This window comes from Aedes aegypti, chromosome 3 (genome assembly GCF_002204515.2).
Source record: "Aedes aegypti strain LVP_AGWG chromosome 3, AaegL5.0 Primary Assembly, whole genome shotgun sequence".
In the NCBI taxonomy this organism is placed as follows: domain Eukaryota; kingdom Metazoa; phylum Arthropoda; class Insecta; order Diptera; family Culicidae; genus Aedes; species Aedes aegypti.
In genome coordinates this window covers 401689355-401701410 of record NC_035109.1, presented here as the reverse complement: position 1 = coordinate 401701410, position 12056 = coordinate 401689355, and the positions used below count along the sequence as shown (strand labels likewise).

The window sequence follows — 12056 nt, the reverse complement described above, 5'->3', positions numbered from 1 at the left end:
CCCCAGTACCGGACAGCACCCAATACCGGACAAAGTCGAAAAATTGAAAAATCATGGTCCAATCAAGATGATGTATTAGAAGAAAAGAAAGCTATAATGGAGGCTAATGTTAGCGTAGAATAACATATCCTTGAAATATGTATGCCTTTTTTAAAAAGTAGAAAAGTTTGAAAATCTTAGAAAAATTAAGGTCTCGCCTTAATTTTGAGCCTATTTAGTATTTTTTTTTGAATATGAAAAAATACTTTAGATCACGCAAGCATGATCGAACATAATCCTAATTTGATAGTATGAATGTATTTTGTACCACAATTTAACAAAATATGAACAAATTACAATTTTTGTTAAGCACCTTCTGTCCCCCAGTTTCGGACAGCTTGATTTGCTATATGATATCTTTGTAATTATTGCACCAGTGTTTCTAAATACATTCATTTTTTATGATTTTCGTCGATCATGGCATCAAACATGCAATAAAATTAAGAAGAATGAACAATAAGAACAACATCGTAAAATGTGCTATTTTTCATCATATAGGAAAGAAATTTTTGATGGACATCTTGCAAATTAAGAAAAACTCAAATTGTTCTTGTAAATGTTGCAAATGCATTGAATTGGCAATTATATAATATTCCTATAGTAAAAACATTCAATGATGCTCAAATTTACAGAATTCGAGGCATTTCCAGATCGTGTCCGGTATTGGGTGCCACATTTCAAGATCGATCATTTTGGTACTAAAATACATATTCAAAATTCAATGTCAAAATTCATATTTATATTTTCGAATTTATTTTTGTACACTATAAAAATGATAATTTTTATCATAAATGGGTAACACGAGCACATAGAAGCAATATTTTTCGAATTATGAATTTAGTGGCTTAAGTGTCCGGTACTGGGGGATCTCCCCCTAAATAATGCCCAAAAAGTATAGACTTTTCATACACAACTTGTGATGAATATACAATTTAGCATCCATTCAATCAATTTAGGATGTGGACCACTGGTTAAAAATTACTAATTAAATATCGTCAATGAAAATCTTGCTGGATAATAGACCATTTTTATCAAACCTCACGTCCATTTTTTTTCTTCGGAAGACGATTATTTTAAATAACTTTTGAAGCATTAAAATTTTTTTCATATGCATTTCTGATTTTTTTACATTTTTTTAAATAGTGATTTTACCACATTATGAGCTACACATCGTAGTACGGCACAGTAGTTTCCACCATATAGATAATATCAAATCAAATGAATACTTTTACTAAATAAAGAACATGTTGCTCCAGAAAGATAATAATAATTACATTTCTTCAAAATGAAAACAATATAAAGTTTATATAAATATACAATTGTTATTAAATTTATCTGCAAGTTCGATCATTAAAGCAATCAGATCACTATGTATAGATTTTTTTCATATGCTTGTAATAAAAGGACAGTCAGACTAAAAATAGCTCCTTGCCAAAGGTAGTAAAATCAAGAATTTGAAGCACAGAAAACACTATAAACACACTATTCCTCTATACTTAAGAAATAAAATCATTACTATTCTGATTAGTTATCCTATTTTCAAGAAATTTGTGACAATTTGTGTCAATTGTAGAACTGAGCGTAGAGAGTTCAATCATTGCAAATTTCGATATCGCCGTTGGGCTCTAAGTGGTACAAGCTAAACATTAGAGAAGTTATTTTCTGTACTATTTTGTTGTTGTACTGTTGATATTTCAGAATGATTTAAACAGTCAATATTTTATGGAAAATTCATTATGACAAATATTGTTCCAGGAACATCTTTATGAAATACTTTTTTTTTTAAATTAGATCAAAGTAGCTCTGACTAACCCAGTACGTAGCATCTATAAACACTGTATTTTCTTTACACATGCTGTCAAACAAAAAGTTTTAACGACACACAATCCACACAATTAACTCATTGTCAGTTGGCTCCTCATACATCCTCACGATGTTTTTTTTTATTAAATTTGAATCGTGTTTCTGTATTGCGTACTGTCACGATTTTCTCTTCATATTGTATTGACATTATCTTACCAGAATCCTTACGCTTCTATCCAACCAATCAAAACTGTAGATTCACTTGGTTCGATCTGTTGAACCATTCAAACCGGGATATAAAACTTAAACTCGATCATAGCTTGATCCTTCTTCTCCATAAAACCGTCCTCAAATTCAATCCTTCTTCTCCATAAAACCGTCCTCTTGATTGTTCTTTAAATTAGGATACATCTTCTCGTAGTACTGTATACACTTTTATCATCGTTTTCTGCACTTTTCATCAACAATTATCGCATGAAAGTAAACCGAGGAACTCTTTTTTTTTATCTTCGTCGCCAATGTAGCAGAGTATAGAAACAAACAGTTTATTTCGCAGTACTAAATTACAATGATTTATTATTCACCAATCTTCCTGTCACATCTCTCGGGCATGGCCTACTCTATCTCATGACACAACACTATACTACACCGATTTTGACACGGTTCCGTTTTTGGCAACTGAAAAATTCGACTTTGTTGCCAAAAACGAAATCCCACTGTACTATACATTATGGTATTAGAGTATAACTAAAACAAACTCGCCAGCTGTCACTTCTTATTTCAAAATGGCTGAATGAGAAATCTGACAGATTGTACTACCTCCCTTCTAGATACCTTAAACGAAACAGCATGGACTTATGCACGAGTTCACTAATTTGACGTTTGAGCGGTGCCGAATTCACTCGTTGCCATTGTCACGCAAATAACATGGCACCGCTCAAACGTCAACGGGTGAACTCGTGCACTGGTCCATACTTAGCAAAAGAAAAAAAAATCAGTCAATAGACTACTGGATACTGTCAATACGTTTAACGAAACCGTTCAATCCTTGTTTGATAGGAAAAATATAAGAAATGGTCACAAAATTCGTTTTTGTATTGAATACTGGGGTGGCGAATAATACTGTATCACCTGCACCAGTATTGTCCATGTTGTAAATTTATGTTCCCGAATTCGCTGTCTACATTGAATTCTTATGGGCGGTGGCGAATCCAACACAAAGGAACATCATGGCGAAATGAGGTGCAAGGGAGCCAAACTGTTAAGGAAAATGATTTTTTACTATTATTTTCTCAGAATGTTTTGAGGTTGCTGAGAATGTTTCCATCACGGTGTACTTTATTAACAAGGTGATATATTCCGAAAACTGACAGCTACTCGACGACGTCATTCCTATTCACCTCGTAAAATGATCTAGTGGTCCGGAAGGTGTATGGTACGATAGGAGTGACGTCACATGTTTACAATCAAACTTGATATTTACATCAGTAAAGAGCCTGCCTTGTTAATTTTAATGCCGTGGTTCCCATATCATTTCAAAGCCATCAAACGAATACTCAAAGATTTTTGTGTATTTGTGGCTTGAAACGGTATATTATAGTCCTGAGTGGCGAATACTGGTACATGGCAAATACCGGTACATCTTACCTATACTTATTCATTTCGCTCCAAATTTTCAACCTCCAGTATTCGATTTTTGATGTTATTTTATCGATTGCTGAATGTTTAAAATCAATAACTTAGGCTGACAAAGCTTGGAAAGTGCTGATTTTGAAAAAAAAGTTGTTGGCCAATATCTGGAATCTTTGAGGATAACAGAATGTTTTAAAATAAAAATCCCCCGGTTTATGGTACTCCTACTGTTATTATCTGAGACCCATTAGATTGTCAATTGACCATTTTTTGTGTATTTGTATATCTTGTGATAAGCCCAATTGTGCTTTACAAACAAGAAGGATTAGAATCACACAACTGTAACTAGCCAAACTAGTGCATACAAATTGACTATTTGGACGCTGGATTCCCTACAAGGCTGACAGGCTTGACTCACACGATCACGATCATTCCAAAGACCAGGTTAGTATCAATAGAGATGTCGATTGAAGCGCTTCCCAACGAACTGCTGGTACAGATTTTCAACCATCTGAGCTGGAGCCATCTCAGCAAAGATGTCTCCCTGGTAAATCGCCGATGGTATAAAGTGGTTGGAATGGCTTCCTTGACTCGCAAGACCACACTTAATCTATCCAAACTCGGACCGAACTGGACAAATAATAGTGACGATTATGTTTGCATTCCTCTGGAAGTGTTGCGCAGTAGTTCACGAGAGTATACTGAATTTAGCTGCTCGTTGCAACCGTTGAGGAAAGAACAAATGGTTTATGGATCGTTTGGAGTAGTGCTGCAGTATTGCTATGATCGCTGGAACATCAAAAGTCTATGTTTGACGGCCTACTATCACCAGTTCGAAGTATTTTTGATCTATCATAAAAACTTATTAAATAATGTGGTAAAAGCGAATTTTGTAGTTCAAGATATTCCTCTACTAGGTGAAACCCCACGCGATAGAGAAACTTTATGTGAGCGATTTGATCTATCCCTGGAAAAATTGCAAAAACTTGATTTTGATCACACGCAATTCTATGACCATTCGCCTCCATATGATATAGTTCTCAAGACACCAAACTTGGAAACAATAAACATACGCAGATGTGTATTAAAAAACAATGTTCGGCTTGAGCTCCACAGTTGTCCTAAACTGCGATCGTTGAGTATATTTAGTCAAAAGCCATTATGCTTAGCAGATATTACCGATCCCTGGGAGTTGGACGATATAGTATCACAAAAAGTACCTCATTTCACTCACCTCAAGCTAACAAATGTGCCCATAAGAAGGACAATGAAGACCATGTTCAGAAGTCTACGATATATCTACTTGGCATACGTCAGAATAGTTCCTACCGATGATGTGTTGGATTGTGAGAATCTAACTGAGCTGGTCGTTCATTCATTACTTCTAAAGAAATCCCTCAAGCTTAAGGTACCAAGGCTGCAGATATTAAACTGCGATATGGACGTGCTCAAATTATTGGACCTGCAAGACGCATTCCAAGCTGATCAGTTGATCATCGACATGTTTTATGAGTCTGCTGGTCGTAACACAGAAATGGTGAATCTTTCAGGATTTTCCCATTTTCGTCGGCTTCTTCTGAAGCCTAACAAATGCTACTGCTACGACGTTTCATGGTTCACTTACTTGTGGTCACATCTATTAGGTGTAGTGGAACTAGAAGTGCGTGGCGAATTTCCACGTGATCCTCAAGAGCGGCTGCAGGACTTACTGAAATGCTTCACGCAGATTTCATCGCTGCGTCTGCAGAGAATAAACATTCCAAACGATTTGCGTTTTTTACCATCGAATGTAAAGGTATATCCTCGTTGTTGTCGTATATTTTAGAAGATTTAACCTTATTTATTTCCAGACGATCTACATTGAGGATTGTTCGGTTGTTGGCAGTAGGGTTCAGTTCTCCCCAAGTGTGGAGAGCGTCCGAGTGCATAGGCTATGGAACAAGAACGAAGATATGCGTAGGACTTTTTATCACATGCAGTTGCAACCGGCGAACAAATTTCAACCGTTACTGTCCATGAAGTTTATTGGTACACCTATGGGACGTAGAATGGCCTATTCATCATCGGAGGAACGCCAGAGCGGCTCAAATCGATGAGAGCTACAGTGTATTTGATAGTTAGGCGTAGTGTGTTAGTCCAGAAGAGCTCGATTTTGTGCAAATCGTACTCAAATTTTGTAAGATATAAATTTCATAATTTGTATAAAAAAGTTTCGTCGTTGATAAATTATCTAAAATAAAATTTTCAAATAATGCTGTACACCATAGTTAGTTAGTTGCATAGTCGCCAACAGGTGGCGTAGTTGGAGGGCAAGACCTTCCAAAAACGCACTATTGCAAACAAAATCGATGTAGTTCGTCCCAGTAAGGCATATTTATGTAAAAAAGGATCGTTTTTGCAAGGAACACATTGCATTGTGTTTAGTTTTGGTGAGTTTCTCCCCCTGCCCCCCTCCAACTACAAGTTGGCGCCTATGATTATTATGAGTTCATTAACCTTCTATCTGTGCCGATGAAAAAGTTACGCAGTCTATGCCTTGTGGTCATATTGACTCAAAATAGCATACAACATGGCTGGCCTGAAAATTTGTTTGAATATCAAAAGCTTGTTCTTAAGACAAAGTTTTAATTTTCTATTATTAAGGGGATAGGGACATTTTACATAATTATCACTTTTGGCTTGAATGCCCTCAATGTGATTTTTGAAAGCTAAATTCTTATCTAGCATGAGTTCTAGATACTTATCTTTATTTGACCAATTTATTGGACAACATGTCTACTTGAAGGTTTCAATCACTTCTTCCAAATCAGTCTCCCAGCCATTTTCAAAAACGTTCTCTTGATTGAGAATATTTTCGAAGTCCTGAGTAACTTGATTTTCAATTGGAATAGTAGAGGACGACGGGGTAAGACCGCCCACCTAAGCAATTTAATTCACATGTCAAAATCAAGAATCTCGATGCAGCATGTCTTTTTTTGAAGCCTTGGGCATGATCAAAAAATATCACAGGCTTTGTATTTGTAAACAAATATTTATTTCTTGAAGTTTGAAAAAGTGATTTCTTATCACGATTATTTTTAGCGGCGGGGTAAAACCGCCCAACCACGGGATAAAAGCGACCACCTCGATTTTCGTTCGCAATTTTTCGAAAAATTATATCAGTTCCTTGTTATTCTAAAAAGTATACTGTTTTATAAATTCTACATTGTTTAAAGTGGATATTGAATCATTTTAAGAGTTAATTAAATAAAAAAAAAAACATGTATATATATACCTCAAGACACCCATATTTTTCAAAAATATGCGAATTTAGTTTGTATTTTTAACAAAATTGATTTTATTTAACTTGAATAGTAATGTACAACGTAGTTACAACTTTTAAAATAGATTAGACATTATATTTGGTATAAATTAGGGGTGGCGGTCTTACCCCATCAACAGTGGTCGGTTTTACCCCACTTGCGCAATTTTCACAAGTAGAGCCATATTTCAAAGCTTAAAATTTACAATTCATATTTCACTTCACTGAAGCATATTTCACATTTATGTTAAAGCATGGACGGGTAATTTGTTATGTTTTGACAAAAAAATTCCTTCCGAAACCCTTAAGTGAGCATCTGTTAAAATTAGATCAAATTAAGTATCTACAAGCAAAAACTTTGTTTTTGACATTTGTTATGAAACAAATAATGTTGATATCACCCTGAATGCTTTGAAATGACAAAAATCTTGCGTTTATGCAAAGTGCTTGGTGAACTTTCAAGAAAATCGCCGTTCTCATGCCAAACTGAAGGTGGTCCGTCTTACCCCGGCGGGCGCTCTTACCCCGTGTTCCCCTAAGTCCTAAATTAAAATTGTGCGCGCTTTCAAACTGCATAGCAAGTTTTTGAGCTTTTTCGCAATTAGTTAGTAATAATTTGTTTTCCTCTTTTAATGCCGGTATAGGCTTCTGAGGTTTTTTCAAAATTTTAGATAATTTCCAAAAGGGCTTAGAGCCAGGGTCCAATTGAGAAATCTTATTTTCAAACTTTTTGTTTCTTAATTGTGCAAAACGTTTCTTGATTTCTTTATGCAAATCCTGCCATATCATTTTCATAGCAGGATCGCGAGTGCGCTGAAATTGCCTTCTCCTCACGTTTTTAAGACGGATCAAGAGTTTAAGATCATTGTCTATGATCACGGATTCAAATTTTACTTCACATTTTGGAATTGCAATGCTCCTGGCTTCAACAATGGAATTTGTTAAAATTTCAAGAGCATTGTCAATATCAAGTTTTGTTTGTAAAGAAATGTTAACATCAAGATTAGAGTCAATATATGTTTCATATATATTCCAGTTGACTCGAAAATAATTGAAAGTGGAACTGATAGGATTGAGAATCGCTTCATGGGATATTTGAAATGTAACAGGGACATGATCATAATCGAAATCAGCATGAGTAATCAGTTGGCTACAAAGATGACTAGAATCGGTTAAGACCAAATCAATCGTAGATGGATTTCTAGAAGAGGAAAAACATGTAGGGCTATCAGGGTATTGAATTGAGAAATATCCTGACGAGCACTCATCAAATAAAATTCTGCCGTTGAAATTACTTTGAGAATTATTCCATGACCTATGTTTGGCATTAAAGTCACCAATGACAAAAAATTTTGACTTATTGCGAGTCAATTTTCGCAAGTAAGTTTGAAGAAAATTAACTTGCTGTCCAGAGCATTGAAAAGGCAAATAGGCAGCTATGAAAGTATATTTACCAAGCTGTGTTTCAACTGAAACACCTAAACTTTCAAAAACTTTAAAGTCAAATGACGAAAACAGTTGATGTTTTATACGTCTATGAATGATGATTGCAACTCCCCCACATGCCCCATCAAGTCGATCATTACGATAAACAAAAAACAAAAAACAATCTCTTCTAAATTTAGATCCAGGTTTCAAATACTTTTCAGTAATAACTGCTATATGCACGTTATTAGCTGTAAGAAAATTAAAAACCTCTTTACCATTCAGAGATCGAGCATTCCAATTTAAAATATTTAAATTATTATTTGGATCCATTAGAAAAACGTAATCCAATAACAATTTAATTAGTAGAGTAAAGTGAGGCAAAAGTTCAAGTGGGGTAAGAGTTTCTTTTTAAGATTTCCAGCTCAATTCAAAACAAATCTTATAAATGTCATGGTGGTTCGAATGCTATTCAAGTAAGAGACTTTCAATCCAAATATCATAAAAATCGATTGAGATTTGGAAAAGTTATGTCTATTTGTTGTTTTTCGACGTGAATATTGTAATTTTTGGTCAAACTTTCGTTGCATGGAATATGGAAGATAAAATCTTTTTCAATATTTGATGTAAGGGCGTTTCTATGCCTATCATAAGGTTGCTTTGAGTTGTATTAGTTTTTGCATAGATGCTCGAAAACAATTTTTAGCCCATAGTGGGGCAAAAGTTCGAATCAGCGGGGCAAAAGTTCGACCCATGTATAAAATCACGGAAAAAATTGAAAATTGCCTAAAATCCACATATTATCTTCAAATTCAGTCAAATTTGTATGATCGTGTGAAAATTGTCACCAAAACTTTACATTTCCTCATAGTTTTGTGAAAAACTGCAATTTTTGAATATATTACAATTACCCCGGTTTTGGGCAATTTTTTGATGAAAATTTAGTGTGTATTTTTCGTCAAACTTAAGTTTACGGCTGGTGTAAAGTATGCCTATCATAAAAGGATCGATATTTTGTGTTTCAGCCAGCGAACTTTTGCCCCACACTAGATTCGAACTCTTGCCCCACCGGTGGGGCAAAAGTTCGAATAAGACAATTATTTTTGAAACTGTTATAACTAAAAATGGGTAAATATTTTGACACAAGTTTGTTCAGCAAAATTATAGCCAATATGTTGACGATTCACTGAATGGTATTTGTTTTGTTTTAACTGCTATTGTTTTCCTGGAAACTTTGATTATACCACTAAGGTCGAACTTTTGCCCCACCTTACTCTATATATTACACCTACTTGGACTGCTTCAGTCATAGTGGTGGCTTTGAACATTGCATCAATCATTAGATTCAATTGTTCAGTTAGAAAATTAAAATCAGAGGCAGACATATCACTTGAAGTGGGTGATGATTTCCCATTAGAATTTTCGGTAGACGAAGAAGCTGAGTAGGAGTTACCTGTGGCGGTAGGGTTTTTTTCCATTTGATTTGAAACAAGTAGAATGGGTACTCATGGAACGAATAGGGGAGGAGTTCGAATTTTCTGCTACGATATCGGTAAAGGATTTACCGTGGATAGATACATTCGAAATTGAAAGATTCGAACGGCTACCCGACGGATTAAAATTAGTTTGAGAATGAGCATGATTATGATCTTCCTGATGGGTATGATTCCTAATCAAGCGATCGGTAACTGAAAATTGAGCATTGTTTGATACTCTACCAGGCAAATTCCGGAAACGACTGTTATCGTAACGGATATTATCTTTCATTTGCCTGGCACGAGCCTCAACGACTCTCTTGCGCGAAGGGCAAGACCAAAAATTTGACTTATGATTGCCCTTGCAATTGGCGCATAAGAACTTATCGGTATCTTCCTTCCCTGACACACGTCCTTGGCAAATCATGCATTTATCATCCATGCGACAATTTTTTGTACCATGACCCCACTTTTGGCACCGACAGCACTGAGTGGGGTTCTGATAATTTCCTCCAGTTTTCTGGAAATGTTCCCACGTCATACGGACATCGAACATAAGTTTTGCTTTTTCTAAAGCTTTAATATTATTAAGTTCTTTTTCGTTAAAGTGAACTAAATAATATTCTTGAGAAAGCCCTTTCCGAACAATGCCAGATTGGGTTCTCTTTTTCATAATGATTACTTGGACTGGGAAACATCCAAGTAAATCATTTATTCCATTTTTGATCTCTTCAGGTGATTTATAGTCACTTGAGGGACCTTTCAAGACAACTTTGAACAAACGTTCAGTTTTGTCGTCATAAGTAAAAAAAATGTGCTTCTTCTCTTCAAGATGTCTGAGAAGAAGTTCACGATCTTTAAGAGTTTCCGGCAAAACGCGACAGTCTCCTTTCTTTGCGATTTGGAAGGAGACCTTTATTCCCTTAATGGAGTTCAAGATCTCCTGCCTAAATATCCCAAATTCTGAACAGATAGGCGGTACTCTTTGCGTACTCACTTGAATCAAAGAGCCTGGGCTAGAGGCTTTTCGATTTGGTGTTCGGAAAATTTTGTTTAGAGCATCGAACTGATTGCTCATTTCGATACAATTATTCATTTCACCCTTGGAAGAAAGTTCGCATTCCGGAGAAACGTCCTTTCTTTCATTCTTACCACGTGTAGTGACAGTTTTAAATCCCACTGTTTTGGAGGGAAGTTGTGAATTCAGAGATTCACCCTTCCTTTTGTTAGTTGTTGATACCATGTTTAGTTAATAAACGAGAAAGACGTGACCTTCGAGAGGTTTTTTCCCTAGACGGTGTCCAAGAAGGATTACCACCGCTAGCTTTCGCCAACGGGTCCAACGAAAAATCGAAGGCACGGGTCCAAACAAGGATCGTAAAGGGATCAATAGTAGAAAAAATAGTACTGAAAAGTACTGTTTTAGTAGCACTGGAAAGTACCGTTTTTAATTTTAGCACTGAAAAGTACTGTTTTTTGTAGCACTGAAAAGTACTGTTTTATTTCTTTAGGTAGTTATAAAAAAAAATCCAAGAGCAGAGAGAATTCGTGTACGCACAGCACGAAAGTACGATGCGCACTAAAAATGTAGCATCAATTTGCATGTAACAAGGACATCCATCGCATTCATCCCAATGTTGGAATTTGCGTACAATATTCCATGCCAGATATTATTTTGTTTAAATTTTGAATAACGGCTACTGTATGGAATTGTTATCGGAATCCACAAAAACTATCATGTTGTGACTTAAATATTTACAAATTTAAAGTATAAGTACAACATATTTGGTACATATCAACAGAAGATAGTTCTCTTTGAGAACTGTTGTAGATTATCTAAAAGATGTTTTTAAGAAATTCATAAGAAAATTATTGTCTATGAACGCACCTGCAGAAACAACTCTTTGCTCTATGCTTATTGAAGAAAATCTTCTTGAAATCGCTGAACCATTTATTTTTTTTTTCTCTTAAATACATTGTGATAACTATATTTTCATATGTTTAAATATAAATATATATTGGAAAAGGCTTCCAGAATATTTATAATGATTTTGCTTAACAACTCCTTCCGAAAACATGTGTTTAGTTATTTTGCCAACAGTCTTACAACAAATAGAAGCAATATCTTTATATGGATAAGTTTAAAAAAAAGTTTTTCTCTTTTTCAGTAGAATCAGAGAAAACTTGTGTTTCGTCATGTTATCATTTATTTTTCGGCAAGCCTCATTGAATAAATGTACGACTCTTGCTGAAAAAATCATCATTTTGCAACTTGTTGCATCAATACCTATTTTGCAATTTCTCATCGTAATAGGCTGTTTTTCATCTCCCCAATCTGTTATAAAACAGCCTACTTTGCTGCACTGTATTGTGTAGTGTGA

At 35.2% G+C, this 12056-nt stretch overlaps 1 protein-coding gene across 1 annotated transcript; it reads left to right on the top strand.

Annotated features, from left to right (window-relative positions):
• Positions 1–3745: 3745 nt before the first annotated feature.
• Positions 3746–5726, top strand: LOC5564122. Its single transcript, XM_001648409.2, has 2 exons — positions 3746–5269; positions 5325–5726. The coding sequence occupies exons 1-2, from the start codon at positions 3935–3937 to the stop codon at positions 5568–5570; spliced, it is 1581 nt and encodes a 526-aa protein (XP_001648459.2). The 5' UTR covers positions 3746–3934; the 3' UTR covers positions 5571–5726.
• Positions 5727–12056: the final 6330 nt, after the last annotated feature.